This window comes from Larus michahellis, chromosome 3, assembly GCF_964199755.1.
Source record: "Larus michahellis chromosome 3, bLarMic1.1, whole genome shotgun sequence".
NCBI classification, from domain to species: domain Eukaryota; kingdom Metazoa; phylum Chordata; class Aves; order Charadriiformes; family Laridae; genus Larus; species Larus michahellis.
Window position 1 is genome coordinate 113,446,390 of NC_133898.1, and position 23,441 is coordinate 113,469,830.

General features: G+C 45.4%; 2 protein-coding genes across 2 annotated transcripts; one reads left to right on the forward strand and one right to left on the reverse strand.

Annotated features, from left to right (window-relative positions):
* Positions 1 to 234: 234 nt before the first annotated feature.
* Positions 235 to 7,644, reverse strand: CMPK2 (cytidine/uridine monophosphate kinase 2). Its single transcript, XM_074578356.1, has 5 exons — positions 7,310 to 7,644; positions 7,097 to 7,211; positions 6,096 to 6,297; positions 4,699 to 4,932; positions 235 to 3,016 (listed from the first exon to the last, which is right to left on the reverse strand). Exons 1-5 carry the CDS (start codon positions 7,394 to 7,396, stop codon positions 2,896 to 2,898), a joined length of 759 nt encoding a protein of 252 aa, XP_074434457.1. The 5' UTR covers positions 7,397 to 7,644; the 3' UTR covers positions 235 to 2,895.
* Positions 7,645 to 17,651: 10,007 nt separating this feature from the next.
* RSAD2 (radical S-adenosyl methionine domain containing 2) lies at positions 17,652 to 23,232 on the forward strand. The gene is made up of 6 exons (XM_074578357.1): positions 17,652 to 18,195; positions 18,422 to 18,583; positions 19,027 to 19,256; positions 20,479 to 20,628; positions 22,443 to 22,475; positions 23,068 to 23,232. The coding sequence occupies exons 1-6, from the start codon at positions 17,859 to 17,861 to the stop codon at positions 23,230 to 23,232; spliced, it is 1,077 nt and encodes a 358-aa protein (XP_074434458.1). The 5' UTR covers positions 17,652 to 17,858.
* The last annotated feature ends 209 nt before the right edge of the window (positions 23,233 to 23,441 follow it).

Sequence of the window (23,441 nt, forward strand, 5' to 3'; positions counted from 1 at the left end):
TGAGTTCCGTAAAATAAAATAAAAGAAAGTAAATAAAATAAAATAAAATAAAATAAAATAAAATAAAATAAAATAAAATAAAATAAAATAAAATAAAATAAAATAAAATAAAAACCTTGTAAAATTATCTCATAAAACTCTTGGACAATTTCTAAAAATAACTAAAAAGTAAAAAACATTTAATTTGGCCAAATGAAAGTATTGCTTTGTACCTCAAGAAACACCCAAACTTTACGAGTAGTGTTTATTGTTCAGTAAGGACTGGATTCACTGACTTTAACAGAACTATTGAGACACCTCATATTAAGTTTCTGCATGTGTACTTTACTGGTCGAATCCCCCAGATGCTCTGAGGACTGTAGTATCAGGATTTTTGCAGGATCACATCCTAAAGCAAGGTAAATCAGTAAATTATCAAATACCTAAATTTATTGAGGTAGCAATAAAAGAAACACGCTTTGGCACGTCCTCTGCCCTGGGGATGACTGACAGAGAGCAGCCCTCATCCGTGCTAGCGAAAACCTGGCCTCCACAACGGGATGGCTGCAGGTGAGCAGGGATGGTCCAGGGGCTGACCACTTCGGGATTGCATGGCAGAGGCTGGTGGCCGCAGGCCAGCGCTGTGTCATGGGCTAACCTCCCAGTCTTACATGACGACCACAGTCCAAAGCTGCAGAAAAAACAGTTTTATCTACCAAACATAGCCTAAATTTCTGAGTTTGTATGGAATTATTTTGAGCTTCAGGTCTTTTGACCACTGAAGCCAAAACCCTGACCTCTTGTGGACATCAAACTGCCCAATGAAACAGTTTATAACCCTTGAAGCAGGTGATGTTCTTGCTGGGCGCATGATGGCCAGCATTTTTGTATTCTTGCTGTTCCTCTCCCAGTCCTGCCTGCATTTCAACAGCCAGTGACAAACCTCTACTTTTGTTATCACAGAATCATAGAATCATAGAATGTGTTGGGTTGGAAGAGACCTTTAAAGGTCATCTAGTCCAACCCCCCTACAGTAAGCAGGGACATCTTCAACTACATCAGGTTGCTCCGAGCCTCATCAAGCCTGGCCTTGAATGTCTCCAGGGATGGGGCCTCCACCACCTCTCTGGGCAACCTGTGCCAGCGTCTCACCACCCTCATTGTAAAGAACTTCTTCCTCATGTCTAATCTAAACCTGCTCTGCTCTAGTTTAAAACCATTGCCTCTCATCGCTACATGCCCTTGCAAACAGCTCCTCCCCAACTTTCCTGGGGACAAACTTAATTTAGTTGTCAATTAAAGTAACAGTAGAGTCTTTTTAGACACTGTGGACAAAAATGTGGCAGAAATGCCACAGAAATGGGAAGTATGGAAGTGATTATGTGCATTAACATCCTGCGTGTGGCACACAGCCACTTGCAGACCTTCAATTCTAACAAAGACATGAGAAAAGGACATGTTGGTTTGGTCTCCCTTGCCTTGCTGTTCTGGTAGTCTGCCTAAGTATCTTTGGGTTAAAGAAAAATGTGGACTATGAACATATACTGCATGTGTGTAATTAATAGTGTCTGAGGCCACTCACATATATATTACCAGCACTATTTTTAATACAAACCTACACTTTTAGGAACTTGGCATCAAAACCCAGGTAGTCTGGCTTCATGTATAAGTTTGCATAAGGAGAAAAGGCATTTGGTGGCATTCCTCAGGCCAAGTGATATCTTACCTGGCAAAGCTAAGGCTACAAAACATTAAGGGCAGGCACACTATTTGTATCCTAATCGTCCATGTGCAGTGATGCCCTCTATATGTGAATTTCCTTTGTACCTGGATGCTTCATAATTTCTAAAATAAGTGGAGCACCTACAACTGTGTATTTCCAGTCTGCATGTATGGCAAATCCCAAGGCTACCATTATACAAATAATACACCAAATACATCAGTGTATATTACTAGTATGTATAAATGCATTATATTAATAGTAGATATTCACAAACATTAAACACTGCATGAATAAAACGTATTTTTAGAAGTTTTTCTTTCTATCACTTTGCATATACAGATTGGAGATCAGAACTGCAGTCCCGAGTACTTTTTTATTTATGGTACAGCTTCACTGATAATTGCACTTGCTTAACATAGCAAAGTAAGTAAAATTAGTGTTTTAAATCCAATTTACATTTTAGTTATGTTCTTTCAGGATTTGCAGTTCTTTTCTGATCCCACAAAGGCTTATCCATATGTTTAGCTTTACACTTAGGAGCAACAACAGTGAAACTAAAGTACGAAAACATGAGCCTTTGCAGAGCATATGGGGACAGGCTTAGACTTTATCACTTGGAGACCTAGATGCTTATCGGCCCTCATTTATGACACATTTTTTGCAGGATGCCCATCACAGCAGCAGCTGATCGTCTTCTATTCCAGTAAACACCACTCGGCCACTGGATTCTCTGTTCATCAGTGCTATGATCCTTTTATTGCTTTACCGCTGGATGACATTTCAGCCTCTCCTTGGGCACCTAAATCTCCCGCTGCAGCCCAGTGAATTCTGGGACACAACTGATGCGGGAACAGGTTCTCCTGGTGACGAAGATGCAACACGATAGCATCTTGAAATGTCACAGTGCCAGAGAGCACTCTGAGGTACTTCATACATGACCGTAATATGCTTGTGGCTTTACTGAGAATGCCGAATAACATGTGAGTATATTTTGCCTTGCACAGGAAAGCACAGTAGGCAACGGTGAAACAGATAACCTGCACAGATTACTGTCGACAAAAGAAAGAGAAGATTCTTCTGTGGGAAGAAACAAACACATCACAGTGCTTTTTCAGGTACCAAAAAGTACATTAAAAGTATCTTTTAAGTGCACTAAAAAGTATCTTTCAAGTGCTATTACACAGAAGTTGCTTTCACAAAGCACAGTGTTTCTTAATTAGCTGTAGCACTGTCTTGAGAACCTCTTCCTTGGGGGGGCTGGCATCGACCTCTTGGCACGCAGGATTTACCATCCTTCTGTATGACTCTTCAACTCTATTTAAAAACAAAACAGGAGAAATGAAACTACAAATTGCAGGGATATGAAATGGCGTTAGTCCTCAGTCTCGGAAGAAAGCGTTCACACTGCAGAATGACATCCACTGCAAAGACCAGTAAATCATTAGTAACTATTACAATGCCAACCTCATAGTTTCCTTGGCACTGATTCCTGTATTCACCTGGCATGGCATTACAGTGTTTTTTTCTTTACAGCTTAGCACTGGATACAGTCTGGTACGGCGGGAGGACAGTGGACAGCCCACTTCTAACACCTGAGTTAATTTATTCAGAGCCCCCTCATGTCTCTGAACTATATGGCATGGCTGGTGTAGGTGTGCTCACTGACCATCTCAGCTTTGAATCACTGGAGAACTGGATTACAGAGTTGACACATCATTTAACCCTTTCCTCTGATCAACTTTGCTAACTGGATGAATACCGAGATGAAATACGGGATGAAAACCTCCTTGCTTAGACTATGAGCCTTCTCATAATGCAGAACTCTCCCACGTTTAGTCCTTGAGGATGTGAATGAGAATGTGAATACAATTTTCTATGCTCCCACAAGAACTAATAACGCCAAACATTCAGGCCACAAGCTGTAAGACATTCAGACCACAAGCAAGACTCTGAATGCTCTCACATCCAGGTTGACAAAATTAACATGCAGAAATAACCCAAGGCTTTCTGAAGAATAAGAAGTAACAGAATTTAAACATGAAAGATTCTTAAATGGCAGGACATTCCCTTAGCTCACCCATCCCCCTGCAGGTCCCACTATACGAACCGTGTGTCCGCACAGGGCTTCTGCCAGAATTTCTCAAGGGATATGTTTAAGGTATAGCATCACCAGAAATGTCAAAAGCCTAGAGGTATATTTCAGCTTTGTGATTTGTAGATACAGACACTGACATTCAGGTGTCTATACTGAGGTATCTACAGGAGCACTAGGTTTTTAAGTCTCCATTGTAGACAATGATGATCCAATCAATACATTTAGTGGAGCCTAGACAGCAATTCAGCGCACCCTGAAGTCAGATACCTACACTGCAATTCATTTTCCTCGTCAAATATATCTAGTATTGCTTGAGATGCCTTGGACTATCTCATTTAGCTTCCAGTTGCTGGTCCAGAAAGGACCCGTGATTCTGCATCACATCTGCCAGCCTCATACAGATGTCTCGGATCATATCAAATGGCTCTAGATACTTGTGTGTAGATCACTGGGCTCCAAGCAGGTGGTGAGCTGAATCACTTCAAAGCCTCCATTGAATGTATTGACTATCCTGGGCCTTGAGACACTTAGCACAACTGAAGACGTCTACAAGAGGAGATCTAAATTTTGTTCTCTTAATCTGGAGCTCAATTCCAGATCTTTCAGGGGAAGCTGTGTTTCAACTTCTTGCTTCCCAGTTCTGGAACTTTTAGGTCTCTTTCCTTCATGACCTCAGTATGAAAGGTGCCACAATAAAAGCAGCAAGTAGCAAAATACAAGTATTTTAACTCAAAGCTCCTTTGCAGGAGAATGAAATTCTTCACCTGCAGCTTTCAAACTCTTTTAATCAGAAATGACAGAGTTTACCCTCTTTGTCAGCTATGAAGCCTTGGGACATTTTGCTACTGATCCCACAGGGGCCAAGATTGCCTCCATCCTCTTATTCCTCATTAAAGCGTACCTTTGGCGAAACAAGCAGTTAGCTTCCAGCTCAGCTTCCTCCTTTGTTTTCTCCAGCCCTCGACACTGAAGTCTCCGGACTCGCTCCTTGGGGTCAACAGTCAGGAGAAGAACAAGATCGGGTTTAAGCAGATCCTCAGGCCACTGGTACACCTCATCATGAACTGGTGGAAGATCCTGAACTTCCCCATTTATTTCAGTGGCAATTGTGTAGGCAGCTGTGCTGTGCCAGTATCTGCCAGGAAAATACACAACGGAGAGAGAAATTTCAGAGGACGCTAATTCTTCAGTAATACAGGAGACGGGTGTCAATATAATGACAAGTGCAATAATGACTAGGTAGGTGAAGCTGTGATTTTGAAGGGAACTGTAAAGAACAATTCTGTGCCATCCATTTTTTCTTAGCAGAGTAATAACATTCAATGCAATGTACAAAATTACTGTGAATTATTAATTAAAACACATGGCAGAAGCTACATATTAGGCAAAGGGTGTTCCCGATACTCCTATCAAAAGAAAGTTTTCTCATATAATGAGAGGTCAAAAGAAGAGTTACATTATATGTCAAAATCCAATACTCGGAATCCCTTTTCTGTGGTTTCATCCTACAACGTGCAACAGATCTGGTAGAGATCATGCAGCCTTCATACGTGAATGAAGACAGACTTTATTAATGGTTACACATTTCATTTGCATTTAACGTTCCCACCACTATGAGGCACTGTATTTTACATATTTTGGTGGTTTTGAGGCTGGTTAAGAATGACACACATATGCAAACAACTTCTGCCTGTGTGTGTTGCGGCGGGAGGTTACTTTACACCTACTGAAACAAGCCAGGGGTTTCAAAGTGCACATAGACTTTCTTTATTAAGAGTAATACTGAACGCTGCCTACACAGTTAGTGACAACAAGAAATTACGTAAACAAACCCAAAAAAGTGGGAAGCCTATTTCTGGCTTTACATCCTCAAAGAGTAAGTCTGCCAAAAACTTGGTCATTCTAATCCACCCCATACCTCAGACCCTTCTTAGAGCCAGCTGTGATCAGCAGCCCTCATTCTCCTCAGGTACATCACAGAACCCTGCTTTTGCTCAGGCTGCACTGTCCATGCCTCCACTATTCCTAAAACAAGATATAGCACTTTTCATGTGTGCTAAAGCCAGTTATGGGTACTACAGTGATGGAAATCCCCCACCTTACTGTTAACATAATTAATACTCTTCAGAAGATTTAATATTTACCTGACTACCTGCAAAGTGGCACTTTCAAAAGAAAAAAAAAAAAAAAAGAAAAAAAAAAAAAGAAGAAACCCAGAGACTATCATTGACAACTTCTGCTTGTAACACTAAACTGTATGATGGCACTGATATAAGACGACTTCTTAAATATACAAACCTGTCTATGATCACAGGTGCCTGAGTGGATGCTTTCGCTATTTCTGAAGCAAGAATGTAGTTGCCCGCAGCATAAAACGCTCTTTTAATGGGTGCTGGCTCATCATCAAATATTGTCCTCCACTGGCTGATGCAAGCTGGTGGAGACCTTAGCAGAATGCCATTCAGGGTGTCCTTAACAGATTGGGTTACCGTGGTTTTGCCTGCATTTCATTTACAGAAGGAAACACTTGTTACATAGCACATCAGATAAAACTGAGTTTTACAAACTGAAAAATGTTCATAACTGTTCACTTGGAGCACATGTTCTGACACCTGACTATGTAACCCGAGTACCTGGTGATAAGGTTTTTGGCGGAAAATCATTATGAGTCTGGTTACAGGAGTTATTGCTCCACTTCCTATTCTCAGGGCCCTTCTCCCTTCCCTCTTGCCAGCTTCCTGTCTTCACTCCTTTAAACGCATTAAGTGCATTGAATGGCAAATCCTCTATATATCCACTTACAATACTTTTCTAGGTTACAATTCATGTGGATGTTGCAATGCTGTCACCCAATACTTTTTTTTAGGGGGCGTTTTCAGGTGTCTTTAACTGAAAATGCAGAAAACAAAGTTATTCAGAGGCAACTAATATTTCTTCCTGAGACAAACTGCTGCCAGTTTCCCAGGCTACCACTACTTATTTGCAAACTCTCCGGTAAAAGTATGTTTCATCATCTGCACCAGAAATTTAACTTCCAGTACTCCACTCTTTGTATTATTTCACTTACATAGATAAGGAATTCATCCACTGAACGAAAATTAGCATGGACTGTTTGATCTTTTACAAGGAAGAGGAGACAGACTGGTGTTTATAATTGCTAATTCTTTCCAATATGTCACAGGTTTCCAGGTTTTTTTGAATTTTTAAGTGTTTTGAATTTTTAAGTGGCTGAAAGCCACAGAGGTGGCTCTTTCCAACAATCTCTCACCCGCGGTTCCTCACCCACACGTGGCTCTTACCTGTGGCATCCAGCCCCTCGAAAACCACGACGGGAAAACCCCCCTTCTTCTGGTGCTCGGGACATTTCTCCAGCAGGTCGAGTACCGCTTCAGCCTCCGGGATCCGCGCTGCGCACTGCAAAGGGGGAGACGGGGACCCTTCACACCCGCCCGCATCCCCCTGGGAAGCCGGGAGACCCGCAACCCCCGCAGCCCCGGCGGGGGCTCACCTACCTCCCGCAGACGCTGTCGGACGGCGGGGGCGGCGGGCGGCAGGGCGCGGAGGAGGGGCGGGGGGCCCGGTGGGCAACGCCGCAGCATCGCCGCCGGGAGCCGGGAGCCGGGAAGCGGGAGCAGGGAGCCGGGGCCGGCGGCAGCGCGGAAAGGGGCGGGCGGCGGCGGAGGAGAGAGGGGGAAACGAAACTATCCCCGCCGGCGGGGAAAGCGCCTGTCGCCGGGGAAAAGTCCGGCAAAGGGCTGCTCCTCCGAGGGGAGGGTTTTTTCCTTCCCTCCCTCCCGCCCCCATAATGGCACTGGAGCGAACGGGCTTGGTCCCCGCGGGAACTGGGAATTGGATCCGTGCGTGGATGGGCTGGAAGTGAAAGTGAAAATAAAGTCTTGGCCGCAGGATCCGTCCTGTCCCTCTCTCTCCCCCGGCAAAAAAAAGGGTCACGTTATAACGGACTCCCGTGGCTGAATCCTGGTGGTCTCCAAAAATAAAAATAATAATAATAAAAAAAAAAAGAGTGCAAATACACTGCTGCTTCGAACTGCACCAAAAGCAGCGTAGCCAGCAGGTCGAGGGAGGTGACTCTGCCCCTCTGCTCTGGTGAGACCCCACCTGGAGTACTGCGTCCAGCTCTGGAGCCCTCAGCACAAGAAGGACATGGACCTGTTGGAGCGGGTCCAGAGGAGGGCCACGAAGATGATCCAAGGGCTGGAGCACCTCTGCTATCAGGACAGGCTGAGAGAGTTGGGGTTGTTCAGCCTGGAGAAGAGAAGGCTCCAGGGAGATCTTATAGCGGCCTTCCAGAACCTGAAGGGGCCTACAGGAAAGATGGGGAGGGGCTGTTTGCAAGGGCATGTAGCGATAGGACGAGGGGCAATGGTTTTAAACTAGAGCAGGGCAGGTTTAGATTAGACATAAGGAAGAAGTTCTTTGCAATGAGGGTGGTGAGACACTGGAACAGGTTGCGCAGAGAAGTTGTGGATGCCCCATCCCTGGAAGTGTTCAAGGCCAGGCTGTATGGGGCTTTGAGCAGCCTGGTCTAGTGGGAGGTGTCCCTGCCCATGGCAGGGGGGTTGGAATTAGATGATCTTTAAGGTCCCTTCCAACACAAACCATTCCATGATTCTGTGACTGGCCCAAAGAGACAAACAAGTCATAAAGCAAATTACAGAATCACAGAATCTTAGTGGTTGGAAGGGACCTCTGAGATCATCGAGTCCAACCACAAAAACAAAAAAAAAAACGCCACCCACCTACTAAACTCCACACCCACAACCCCACACATAACACCCCACCACAAACAATAATCTTGGGCACTAGAGCATGCCCTGAAGAGCCATGTCTACACATTTCTTAAATACCTCCAGGAATGGTGACTCCACCACCTCCCTGGGCAGGCTGTTCCAGTGCCTGACCACTCTTTCAGTAAAGTAATTCTTCCTAATATCTAACCTAAATCTCCCTTGCCGCAGCTTCATACCATTTCCTCTGGTCCTGTCGTTATTCCCTTGGGAGAAGAGGCCAACCCCTGCCTCTCTACAGTTTCCTTTCAGGTAGTTGTAGAGGGCAATGAGGTCTCCCCTCAGCCTCCTCTTCTCCAAACTAAACATGCCCAGCTCCCTCAGCCTCTCCTCATAGGACTTGTTCTCCAGAGCCCTCATCAGCTTGGTGGCTCTCCTCTGGACACGCTCCAGCACTTCAATGTCTTTCCTGTAGTGAGGGGCCCAGAACTGAACACAGTACTCGACGTGAGGCCTCACCAGTGCCGAGTACAGAGGCACGATGACTTCCCTGCTCCTGCTGGCCACGCTATTCCTGATACAAGCCAGGATGCTATTGGCCTTCTTGGCCACCTGGGCACACTGCTGGCTCATGTTAAGCCGGCTGTCCACTAACACTCCCAGGTCCTTTTCTGCCGGGCAGCTTTCGAGCCACTCTTCCCCAAGCCTGTAGCGTTGCCTGGGGTTGTTGTGACCAAAATGCAGGACCCGGCACTTGGCCTTATTAAACCTCATCCCATTGGCCTTGGCCCATTGATCCAACCTCTCTAGATCCCTCTGTAAAGCCTTCCGACCCTCAAGCAGATCAACACTCCCACCTAGTTTGGTGTCATCTGCAAACTTACTGAGGGTGCATTCAATCCCCTTGTCTAGATCATCAATAAAGATATTGAACAAGACTGGCCCCAAAACTGAGCCCTGAGGGATACCACTGATGACCGGCCGCCAACCAGATTTTGCTCCATTAATCACAACTCGCTGGGCACGGCCATCCAGCCAGTTTTTTATCCAGCGGAGGGTACACTTGTCTATGCCATGATTCTCCAGTTTCTCCAGGAGAATGCCGTGGGGGACGGTGTCGAAGGCCTTACCAAAGTCCAGGTAGACAACATCCACAGCCTTCCCCTCATCGAGAAAGCGGGTCACATGGTCATAGAAAGAGATCAAGTTGGTCAGGCAGGACCTCCCTTTCATAAACCCATGCTGGCTGGCCCTGATCCCTTGGCTGCCCTTCCCTTGCCTTGAGAGCTCACTCAGGATGATCCTCTCCATGATCTTTCCCGGTACAGAGGTCAGGCTGACAGGCCTGTAGTTTCCGGGATCCTCCTTCCGGCCCTTCTTGTAGATGCGCGTCACATTGGCCACCCTCCAGTCACCCGGCACCTCTCCTGTTGACCAGGATTGTTGATAGATAATGGAGAGAGGCTTGGTGAGCTCTCCTGCCAGCTCCCTGAGAACCCTTGGGTGAATCCCGTCCGGGCCCATAGACTTATGCGTGTCCAGGTGCATAAGCAAATCATTAACTACTTCCTCCTGGATTACAGGGGAGTTGTCCTGTTCTCCATTCTTATCTTCCAGCCCAAGAAGCTGAACACCCTGGGGGTAGCTGGTCTGACTATTAAAGACAGAGGCAAAGAAGGCATTAAGTATCTCAGCCTTCTCCTCGTCCTTGGTTGCAAGGTTTCCCCCCGCATCCAGTAAGGCATGGACTTGAACTGTTTTGCTGTGTTGCAGTGCCCAAGTAGCACCAAGCTGTCAGGGCATATTGGTAACTTAACCCATTATTCTGTTACTCGGTGCCTTGATAACAAGACTAAGGGACTCAAATAATTTGGGACGTAAAATGTCCTGCAGTGTTTTTGTAACTTTGTGATGGACAATTTCAGCTTTCATCAGCTCAGGGGCAGGAACCACACTGCAAATAGCTATGACAGTTAGGTTCATGTTAGCTGCTGTGAGTAATGTTGCCCAAAATGTTTGAGTTTTCAAAACGTGTAACTTGAAATGTAGGAGAACCTGCAGCTCCACAGAATCCTATTTCTCCCTTTCAATAGTTGGAAAACTGCCACTTACAAATATCTAACATTAAGCTTCTGATGCATATTCTGAAAGAATATACTCAACGAGTGAGTACACTCTACAAGAAATTCCTCAGAAACTTGATGTCTTCCACTGCTCATCTCAAACATGCTGCACAAATGTTTTTTGCATGGCTGGCAGGCAGTATCAGTTAGCTAGAGTTCAGTTATACTAGTTGGAAACTGCCCATGCTGAGGAAGCTGGTGGAAGGCTGGGACAGAGCAGGAACCAGGAACACAGCCTTGGAGGCTCTTCAGTACAGTCTCAGCAGCAGGTACCAAAGCTAGCTTTCTTTTTAAGGTAAAACATGCCATTTTTCATACCTGCGTCGTTCCACATCACTCAAATACCTGGCTATGGCAGCTGGGTATGAATGCCAGAAGACACAGGGTAAGACATGGTTCATTATACAAGAATAGATGGTAATTTTAAGAACAAAATAATATGCACTACGGAGTCAGACTAGTGGCTCTTCTCGCCCAGTATTTTGTCTGGCAGAATGACATGCTGTGCATAAACCTGGCTTATCTGTGGTGCCTTCTCCTACTCTTTGTGCTCCTCCAGCATCCCCAGTCACCACACTAGGAATGTTAGACAGCACATCCTTGTCTTGTCCTTTTAGCACCTATTTATGGACTTCTGCTTATACATCTGCCTAAATCCCTTTTTAAGTCCATGATACAGTCTACCTCCACAAACCTCTGTGGTCTCAAATTCCAGCAATGCACAACCTGTTGCATCAAAACAATTTTCTTTTTTAAGTTTTAAACTCATATTCTACTTGTTTCAACAAGTGCCCCTTCTAATAATGTTACTGACTTTGGTGAATAACTGTTCAATATTCAGCATATTTATCAGCTTCATGGTTTTGTGAAGCTCACTCAGATTTCCCCTTCAGCTTTTCATGTCAGAAATGAGAGACACAAACTTTTGTAATGTAGCTGCTTCATCCCCTTGATAATTTAGAGGCAGGGATAACTTCTTTAACTCCATGAGGTCCTGCTGAGACACGGTGACTTGAACTGTACCACTAGTCAAGGTATGGTTAACTACACCAAGGTTTCACAAAGCAGCAAAATAATGCCATCTGCTTTGTTCTCAATACTTTTCTGGGCAGTGCTAAGCTTTTTGTTGACATTTTTGCGGCTGCCTCCCACAGAACCAATGATTTGAGGGGCGTAGCAACAGGGACCCTGAGATCTCCTTCCTGAGATGTGCCACTACGGCATTGAGTATACAAAGTTTCAATTATTATTTCCTACGTGCATTGCCTTACCTTTACCTACACTGAAGCTTATCAGCCACTTTTCTGTTTGTTCATCGTTTTGAAGTGCAATTGGTTTGCTGCCAAGTTTCACTTCAAAAGCATTGGAAAAGCTGGCTGTGTTCCTCACTGACCCGGCTCAGTCCTTGATCTTCTGTTTTTCTGATGCCGCTGTTGCCTTTCCCCTCCCTGCTGGCTGAATGGAAAGAGCTTACTTTCGTTTTTCTTCTGCCCCTCCCGCTGCCTTGATGTACCAGGCATGCACAGTCCAGGAGGCTCCTCCAGTGCATTGATGACAACTTTTTGACACAGGTGGTACAGGAGCCAACAAGCAGAGGAGCACTTCTAGACCTGGTACTGACAAACACAGAGGGATTGGTGGAGGACATTAAGGTTGGGGGCACCCGAGGTTGTAGTGATCATGAAATGATTGAGTTCAGGATCATGGGTAATATCCACAAAACAACAACAAGAAGTAAAATTACAACCTTGGATTTCAGGAGGGCTAACTTTGACCTCTTCAAGAAACTGCTTGGAGAGATCCCGTGGGCTAGGGCTCTGGAAGGCAAAGGGGCTCAAGAAAGCTGGTTGATATTCAAAGACCACTTCCTCCAAGCTCAGGATCGGTGCATCTCTAAGAGAAAGAAATCGGCCATGGGACGCAGGAGACCTGCATGGTTGAGCAGGGAGCTTCAGAAAAAGCTCAAGTGGAAGAAGGAAGTTTATAATAAGTGGAAGAAGGGACTGACCCCTTGGGAGGATTACAAGAATGCCACCAGAGCATGCAGGGATGAAACAAGGAAAGCCAAGGCCGCCTTGGAATTAGACCTGGCTAGGGACATCAAGCACAACAAAAAGAGCTTCTACAAGTATATTGGAAGCAAAAGGAAGACCAGAGAAGTTGTAGGCCCACTGCTGAATGAGGCAGGAGTCATGGTGACGGAGGATGTGGAGAAGGCAGAGTTACTGAATGCCTTCTTTGCTTCGGTCTTTTCTGCTCAGCCCAGCCCTCAGGAGTCACAGGCATTGAATAAAGTAACAGGGAAAGAAGAAGACTTCCCTTGGGTTGAGGAGGAGCGAGTGAGGGACCAATTAGATCATCTAGATATTCACAAGTCCATGGGCCCTGATGGGATGCACCCGAGAGTGCTGAGGGAGCTGGCAGAAGTCATTGCTGGGCCGCTCTCCATCATCTTTGAAAAGTCCTGGAGAACAGGCGAGGTGCCTGGGGACTGGAGGAAAGCCAATGTCACTCCAGTCTTCAAGAAAGGCAAAAAGGAAGAGCCGGGGAACTACAGGCCGGTCAGCCTCACCTCCATCCCTGGAAAGATGATGGAACAGCTCGTTCTGGGTGTCATCTCAAGGCACGTGGAGGAAAGGAAAGCTATCAGAAGTACTCAGCATGGATTCACCAAGGGGAAATCATGTCTGACTAATCTGATAGCCTTCTACGATGGCATGACTAGATGGATAGATGAGGGGAGGGCGGTGGATGTGGTCTACCTTGACTTAAGCAAGGCGTTTGACACGGTCTCCCACAGCATCCTCATAGGGAAGCTTAGGAAGTGTGGGTTAGATGAATGGACAGTGGGGTGGATAGAAAACTGGTTGAAAGACAGAGCTCAGAGGGTCGTGATTAGGGGCACAGAGTCTAGTTGGACGTCAGTGACGAGTGGTGTTCCCCAGGGGTCAGTACTGGGTCCAGTCCTGTTCAATATATTCATCAATGACCTGGATGAGGGGACAGAGTGCACCCTCAGCAAGTTTGCTGATGACACCAAGCTGGGTGGGGTGGCTGACACACCGGAAGGCTGTGCCACCATACAGAGAGACCTGGACAGGTTGGAGATCTGGGCAGAGAGAAACCTTATGAAGTTCAACAAGGGCAAGTGTAGGGTGCTGCACCTGGGGAGGAACAACCCCATGCACCAGTACAGGTTGGGTGCTGACCTGCTGGAGAGCAGCTCTGTGGAAAGAGACCTGGGAGTCCTGGTGGACAACAGGATGACCGTGAGTCAGCAATGTGCCCTTGTGGCCAAGAAGGCCAATGGCATCCTGGGGTGCATCAAGAAGAGTGTGGCCAGCAGGTCAAGGGAGGTCATCCTCCCCCTCTACTCTGCCTTGGTGAGGCCGCACCTGGAGTACTGTGTCCAGTTCTGGGCTCCCCGGTTCAAGAGGGACAGGGAACTGCTGAAGAGGGTGCAGCAGAGAGCTACAAAGATGATGAGGGGACTGGAACACCTCTCTTATGAGGAAAGGCTGAGGGATTTGGGTCTCTTCAGTCTGGAGAAAAGACGTCTGAGGGGGGATCTTATCAACACTTATAAATACTTAAAGGGTGGGTGTCAGGAGGATGGGGCCAGGCTCTTTTCAGTGGTGCCCGGGGACAGGACAAGAGGCAATGGGCACAAACTTGAACATAGGAAGTTCCACCTAAACATGAGGAGGAACTTCTTTACCCTGAGGGTGGCAGAGCACTGGAACAGGCTGCCCAGGGAGGTGGTGGAGTCTCCAACTCTGGAGACATTCAAAACCCACCTGGACGTGTTCCTGTGTAACCTGCTCTAGGTGACCCTGCTCTGGCAGAGGGGTTGGACTAGATGATCTCCAGAGGTCCCTTCCAACCCTATGATTCTATGATTCTATGATTCTACCCTTGTTTACAAGCTTTCCTTGTGAGCCAAGCTGGTGGTGCTTTCTTCATCATTTATAATATGCTTATGAGATGATTTATAATAGGCGCATGATGTCTGTCCTCCTGCCTAATTACTTAAAAGTATCTTCTTGCAAGATTTTAGGTCTTTCCCATCAGATTATACACAAGCAGTTCAGGTAAAAATATAGGAAAAGAGAGTTGCCTTTTACGTCCAAGACAGGTCTTTGTATTTAAAATCAGTGTAGCGAGTATGAATGTTTTGAAATCAACTTATGACACACAAAATCACAGAATGGTAGGGGTTGGAAAGGACCTCTGGAGATCACCTAGTCCAACCCCCCTGCCAGAGCAGGTTCACCCAGAGCAGGTTGCACAGGAACGCGTCCAGGCAGGTTTTGAATGTCTCCAGAGACGGAGACTCCACCACCTCTCTGGGCAGCCTGTGCCAGTGCTCTGCCACCCTCAAAGGAAAGAAGTTTTTCCCCATGTTTAGACGGAACTTCCTATGTTAAGTAATTTTCAGTTTCTTCAGAAGGACCTTTATCATTTTGTCTTCTGTATAATATGAAATAATGTTGAAGAGAAATGTGCTAATTATGTGAAAAACACGGTTCTGGAGCCTCTTCACATCTTTGAGGGCCCACTGTGCTGGTATGCAGCTCTAGGGAAGAGACACAGACACAGTAAGAAGCTGTATGACCATTCAAAAATGTTTTGATCCACTCAAAGTGGAAAAAGAGGGTAAAACCCCTGACAGTTAATCAGCCTGTAACTTTAAAAATATATCTAAGTGCACAATCCTGTAATGTAGATAAACAGCTGTCTGAGACGCAAGGCAGGAATTGCTTAAGTTAAAGGCCCATGAATGCATAGGTACGTAAAGTACACACAAATAGAATACAGCTGTTTTCATGCAGAATAAACTTTAAAGGGCACCAGTAAAGGGCCCTCCAGTAAAGATGAAGGTCTGGGGATAAGATTGAAAGAACACAGACGTTAGTATAGAGTCAGGCCAGAGACCCTCCTCTTCTGCCCATGACAGTGGCCAGTGCCAGATATTAGAAGAAGAGTATGGAAAGGACACGGAAGGATCCTTCTCCCAACACCTTGTCCCAGATTCTAGGAGTCATCTGTTCAAGTACTTCCTGAGAGATCACATCCACACCATTAAGGGCCCATGGTGGACTGCTTTCAAATGTGCCTAATTTGTGTCCATATTTATATTCTGTGTTTCATAACTTGATTACCTGTGTTTCATAACTTTCTGACATATGACTTTCTGACAGTTATGTCTTAACATAACTTTTCTCTGTGTTTCATAACTTGATTACCTATATTTGGTAATTTCAGTGGCACCCCTTGTATTCATTCTTTCTCCTTTCACAATTCCATTTTCAAGTTTGTGACCAACAAACCCTTCATTTTATTAGAAAATCCTGCTTTCAACCTTGTGTCTTACATAAACCTCAAGGAACTGGAAGGGCACATGGATAGTTTCTCCCATGGTAACTCGCTGAAATAGTCTCTGCTGACAAGCTCTGAGACAATTTTGGAAAGTCTCAGGAGCTGAGATGTTTCCCATCGTGCTGCAGCAATACATTTATCAGGTGGCATTAGCAGGGACAGACACAGCAAGAATTCCCCCCTCCTGCCCTACTGGCATGAATCCATTCCAGCAAGAAACAGCTGGTAGAGATAACAATAAATACTGGCTGAAGGGGAAAACCTGAAGCCCTATTATTCACTGATCCAGCCATTACTGAACCAGTAGAACATTTCCAGGAAAGTGAAGGAAAGGTGATGGGAATTTAAGGATAGCAAATGACAGTACTAATTAACATAAAGTAAACACTTTTTATTCACAAGCAGGTTTTGTTTCCCATTAAAATTTGCAAACAGGATGACACTAGTTCTCCTACCCCTTTTTCAAGAAAGGGAAAAAAAAAAAATCAACATGAGAGCAAGACTGTCCTGCTACGTTAGCAGTTCTGGCAGATCAATGGAAGTGAGGGAAGCTCCAACTTAACCCTGCCACAGCCAACATGCAGTTGGTAGGTGTTGAGATCTGAGTATGGCTCCGTACCTTGGCAGCAGTGGTGACACTAAACTGCCCATGCAAGAATGAGGACAGACTGACTCAAGGCGGGGTGAGGCTGAAAAGCTGCGGAGGACTACTTGGTGTGTCGACACACTGGAGGACTGCAGATACCAACTGGTGCTATGAGGGAGGTGCTCCTTTCCAGCAATAGCTGTTGTGCCACCGAGGAATTGAGGAATACAGGAATTGGCAGCTTGGTCCCAGTCTCTCCTGGTGTTACCATGAGGGGACAGCCATCTGCCCCACCAATGTGTCACCTCAGTCAGCTGCCAACTTTTCCTGCTGTTAAGGCTAACCCCATAGTCAACTTGGTGGAGTAGCTTTGCTTGAGGTGCTTTAGGCAGTATTGGAGATCAAGAATTTGAGAACCTTCAAGTATTTTCTTTTTATGAATCTGAAGTCATCGGGCTCCCTAACCTGGAGTGCTCTGCAGTGCAAACCTGTTTAAACTTCCAGGGGCTCATGGCTCTCTCTGAGAAGGATGTGGCACAGTCACACAATTTCAGCTTTCTCCCTGCTTCACCAGTCACACCCTTTTGACCAGAAGAACTGAAGCCACTGAGCCCACACACATCAGAAAGTGTACCTCAGGTGCTAGACGTGCTCAAACCTGGAGGTGCCCAAGCCAGCTACCGAGCCTGGGCAGCCGGCGGGTTTCGTGATGGCGCTGCAGGGCAGAGCAGCGACTCTGGGGCGGGGGTCGGGTGGGGTTGGGAGAAGTAAACCAGCGAGCGAGCACCGGCCGCTCGGTGCCAAGTTTCCGTTCTGCGAGAAAGGAAACCGAAACCGAGTGGTTCCCCGCGCCCCGGCGGGGCGGGAGGGGACGGGTCCGCCGCACTCTTAAGCACGGAGCGCCGGGCTCCTCTCTGCAGCTGGCGAGCCGAGCCGAGCCGGGTCCAACCGAGCCAAGCTGAGCTGAGCCCAGTCGAACCGAGCCCAGCCGGGTCGAACCGAGCCGAACCGTGACCAGCTGCGCCCAAGTGAACCGCAGCGCATCCCGCCGGGTCCAAGTGAACCGCAGCGCATCCCGCCGGGTCGCACCGAGCCGAGCCCAGCCGGGTCCAACCGAGCCAAGCTGAGCTGAGACCGGGCCCGTCGAATCGAGCCGAACCGTGCCCAGCCGCGTCTAACTGAAGGGCAGCGCATCCCGCCGGGTCGCACCGAGCCGAGCCGAGCCATGCCCCTGGGCGCACTGGTCCGCCTGCCGCTGGCGCTGGCGCGGGCGGCGCTGGCGACACTGCGTGGGCGACTAGGCGCCCTGTGCTGGAGCCTGTCTCCCCTCTCCTTGCCCCTGTCCCTGCCCGGCTGGAAGAGGGTCTCGGCTCCCAGCCCCGCCGCCCCGGAGAGCTGCCGGCAGGAGTGGGACGAGCCGTCCCCGACGCCCACCAGCGTCAATTACCACTTCACCCGGCAGTGCAACTACAAGTGCGGCTTCTGCTTCCACACGGCCAAGACCTCCTTCGTGCTGCCGCTGGAGGAGGCCAAGCGGGGGCTGGAGATGCTCAAGGAGGCGGGTGAGTCCCAGGGAGGGGGCGGGGGGTCGTCGGTGGGAGCCGGGGCGGGGGGATGCGCGGCGGCCGCGTCCCGGCAGGACCAAGTGGCGTCGGAGAAAGTTATCCCTGTAATTAGACAGTCGGGATCCCTCTTCACATCGCTGCAGTCGGGCATGGACAGCGTGTGGAAGGAGCGGGGCAACAGGCAGACGGAGTGTCCTAGCATCTCTCTTTGGTCCTTCTCTAGGAATGGAGAAAATAAATTTCTCGGGAGGAGAACCGTTTCTTCAGGATAGAGGCGAATTTGTAGGGCAACTGGTGAAGTTTTGCAAGCAGGACTTGAAGCTACCAAGCGTCAGCATCGTGAGCAACGGCAGCCTGATTAGAGAACGTTGGTTCAAGAAGTACGGTAAGGCAAATGCCCCGTGCACAGGAGCGCTGGCGGGGTTTGGGAGCTTCCTTGGGGCGGCCTCATCAAATACGGTTTTCAGTGCAAGTGGGAGACAGTTCTCTAGTGGTTCATTTACAGTAAACACAAACCAAATGTAAATACCGGTGAAATATTGTTAGTTATATGTTGTGAACATAGGCAGTTTTACTATTGACTCTTTGGTATAATAGTATAATAAAATAATAGGCTCAGGCTGTCTCCATAACGCGCGCACACACACACACAAAACGTGGGTTTTGATGATGCCACTGCTGTGGCTTTTGTCGTTCATGTGTTGACTTCCCAGAACTGTATTTACATGGCACTTTGTGACAGATCACGAGGCGGTGAAAGTGGACAGAGTCCCGACAGCTTTTAACTGAAGGACAGAATATTAACCAATTTTTAAAACTTGTTTTCAGGTGAATATTTAGACATTCTGGCAATTTCATGCGATAGTTTTGATGAGAATGTCAATATTTTAATTGGCCGTGGTCAAGGAAAGAAGAACCATGTGGAAAATCTGCATAAACTGAGACAGTGGTGCCGAGAGTATGCAGTTGCTTTCAAAATAAATTCAGTGATCAACAGATTTAATGTTGAGGAAGACATGAATGAGCAGATCAAGGCACTCAACCCTGTGCGCTGGAAGGTAAGAAAGTGGCATATACCCTAGGTTTCCTGGTCAGAGAAAGGTGATGATGAAGTTCTGGAGTTGTCTGAACCTCTAATGACCTCAGTCAGATCTCCAGCTCCAGCTTGAGCTAGCGTTAGTGGACTTCTTCTCAGTGCTATGTGATAAATGTTTCAGCATACATAGATCTATTTTCTTTATGATATTAAAAGTAAGATAGAAGTTCTTTAACAACTGAAAATGTGTCATGATGTCGAGAAAATGAAGAAAAGTTAGTGTACAATGCTACATTGGAGTTAATACATCAGCAATATATAAGTGTACATTACACATTAATGTTCTGTTATAGAGTTTTAGTGGTTAGTGTACATATATCATTTTCTACTAGAATTGTATTAAATACATTATGCTTATTAAATACATTATGCTATCGGTTTGAAAATGGGTAGAGATAATGTGACATAAATATGGGAGAACTTGTGGCATAATCTCTCATTATTTGCTTCATAGAAATTGGTGTATATGTATGATCTCCCAGAAAACAAAACATCACTGTGAAATCTTGGTCCTACTAAAGGAGTGTAAGGAGAATGTGACATACATTTTAACATTTTTATCAAGTTTCCTGGCCTACTTTCTTACTGGGGTTACAGAGCACATTGATGGCAAAAGCATCTTTTTTCCCCGCAAGGTCTGAATGTAGTTGAGGACTTGGCCATTAGACAGAGGCTGTTAAGTGGACAAACTATTGCATTTTGTTTCTGGGAAGTCTTCTCTATCTTTTCTGCGGTTGCCTGAAGCTACTTAAACTTGCAGTCACAAATCAGGTTAAAATCTTCAAACATACAGATTGACTGGATAGTCTGCATTGTACACAGTACTTGCTGGCATTTATGATACAGCCGTACTATTTGAGGTCCAATCGAAAGTTAATTTCAGCTTTTATTGTCTGTGCCCTTATTAAGACCAGAGCAGTTAGGATTTCTGTGGAAACCTGGTCAGGAACCATGACTGTATAAGTACATTTAGAACTGTGTAATGTTAATTTGCTAAAAATACGTCTGCACTGTGCCCTTCATGCAATATTCACTTATCACAATTTGTGTCAGTGTGGCTCCACTGACAGAAAAATTAGAGACATCGCTACTGAGACAACTGGAGGTTTTTGTCACGGTGATGGTGTCTTATACTCAAGGGAAGTGAAAACAGCAAATCTTAACCAGGCGGCTTTTGTCTTCAGGTATTCCAGTGCCTGCTCATTGAAGGGGAGAACACTGGTGAGGATGCCCTGAGAGAAGCAGAGAAATTTGTTATCAGCGATGAAGACTTTGAACAATTCCTGGATCGCCACAAAGACGTCTCCTGTTTAGTACCGGAATCTAATCAGAAGGTAAAATTGAAACTGTCCTTTTGCAACTTTAGTTTGAAATAAAGTTGGAAAGACGGAAAAGAAAAAGAAGCATTCATGGCAATTAATGCTTTCCCTATTAGTATTGGCTCGGAAGAGGTACAGTACAACTTTGTCAAGCAACTGTTTTTGTTATGGTGGAAGACAAGGTTTTTGATTTTCTTTAAGGCTTTTTATTGAGCACAAAGATATTAACAGAGGAGTAAAAACTCATTGATCCCAAGCCTGTGGAAACCAGGGGGAGTCCTCTCACAGTGTCAGTGGGATGGATGTATAAAGTATCAGCACAGAAACTGGAGAAACTGAGTTTCCCACACATGAGTGGTGAACTCTAAACAATAATTAAGTCCTTTGGAATTGAATAGTCCTTCCCCACCAGGTCACAAGAGCCTGATAGGGTTGAATATTAATGTAGACACACTTTATACTTTAAGCATAGTTTCCTAATAGAGATTCACCATGATGTTATGCTATGGCAGTGTCATTGACCTACATGAAGTAAGGTATCATCCCAGTCAGCATTATATTGGGTACTGAGGGATAGGAACTAGTATTTTTGCCTGACACATCTTACTAGGTACTCCCTCACACAAAAAAGTTGTATTTTTAACATTGTCTATCTGAACTCCTTTGGACTGCATGTTCAGGCTCTTTGTTCATGGGGAGACTCTTTGTGCTACGGCAGAGCCCAGCAGGTCAGTTAACAAGCTGCCATCCAGCTTACGTTAGCTGCAGTGAAGAGCCTAAGGGTGGAGATCAGGCTCTTCTCTAAGATGCCTACAGACCCTATATGTGGCATAAGAAGAGTTAGAAGGCTCACTGTTAAGAAAGTTAATGAACTGAGTGAGGAGATACTAACTTGAACCAAGTTCGGGAATGCCTATAATCTCCCATCTCACCTTCCCTTTCCTCTCCACAGATTAATAATCTCCATTTACAGTTTACTTTTTAAGGTATAGAGAGCTCAAGTGAGCAAACTGGGTCGCCTCTACTATGAAGACCTAGAAGCGCAGCCTAGTGTTTAAGGCATTTTGTGAGAGAGAGCGCTCATCAGAGGAGGTGGTTAGATCATAACCCAGAACTGTTTCTAACTTTTTTTCCGTGTAAGAAGTCCTACAAAAAAAGAGTAGACTTCCCCGAGTAGGTTTGGTTCTAGAAGACTGTTTCTGATTTCTGTTAAACCTGTGTGAAAGATGGGTAGCAAATTGACTGAACAGATTTCCTATTCTACACAGCAGCAAGCACCAGGCACCCAGAGAATTTTAGAGAAGATCATGTAGGAGATGCACAGTTAGCTGAGCAAACATGCCTTATTTCAGCTGTTGGCCTATTTCTTGGTGCAGACCCGAGAGCCTTCTGAGCTGGGAGCGCACCTTCATTTTCTGGGGTGATAATTAAACACCCCAGCTTAAACGGTCATGTCATTTGTTTGGAAAATGACCTAATCATTCCAGTATGCAAAACAGTGCAAGTTCTGCTGGTGTAGAAGTTAATAGAAAACTTGGATATTATTTAAAACACCTTCATCCACTTGGGCACCCATATTTCCATAAGACACTTGAGAGGTCATATTCCAAGAATTACTGGTTTATTCATGCATTAAGTCATGCTAGTAATCCTGTCGTTTATTTCTATAAATTTGATCCAAGCTCACTGAAACAGTGGTAAGACACTACCTATTTCAAAGATTTGGATCAGGCTTTGAATGAACAGTTGTTTGTTTTGTTCTTGATTTTTCACCAGAATGGAATTTTGGTTTGGATATTAATTTCTTTCTTTCTTTTGATCTATTACAGATGAGGGATTCATACCTCATTCTGGATGAATACGTAAGTCTTTGTTTGATGCTTAGTATTTATATGCTAATGTATGTATGTATACAACAGTGATAACCTATTCTATTTACTGTGCAGTAAATTTACTACATGGTAAATTCTATTTAATGGTAAATTCTATTCACCTATTCACGTACAAGGAATAGACGTATTTTTTCTCATCAAACATATTAAGAACTTGAATTTAAGTATGACCTGAGGAGGAGTTGCCATCAGGTTGCATGTATGATCATAGCATCACAAATCTTAAAGTGAGATGTGTATCTTTGAAGGATGTCTTTGCTGTTTTTCTTTAATTTAAAAATACAGAACTTGTGCTGAAAGTTAAGTTTCAAAGAGCCTACTTAGTTTACATGTAACTGAAGAGCAAACATTTAATCTTCAGGAGTTATGGTATGGCTTCCTTCCTGCAAAGATGCGTCAGTCTGTGTAACTGTGAGCTTCTGAGCCTTCTAAGGACTACAGTGAAACTGTTTATGCACTTACATAGGCTTTTATGGGATTAGCCGTGCAACTTGTTCAATTCTGTAGAAAAATAAAGGTTTTACAAATTGACTTTCTAACATCTTATCTATTGATGTTCCAGATGCGTTTTCTAAACTGTAGAAATGGACGGAAAGAGCCTTCCAAGTCTATCCTTGATGTTGGGGTAGAAGCAGCCATAAAATTCAGTGGATTTGATGAGAACATGTTCCTAAAAAGAGGAGGAAAGTATGTGTGGAGTAAAGCAGACATGAAACTGGACTGGTAACTCGATATACTCATACATGACTCAATGAGTTAGGGCAGGTGCATTATGTAGAGAAAATGGATGCGTGTATATATGTGCGTGTATATATGTATCTATGTGTCTAAGGCTTTTAACTACACTTGGTATATTATACAGGTTGATGGTCAGTATAACCCTGTATGTGAACGTGTTAAATGTTTTTAGAATGTAGATTATGTTCTTATCTATTG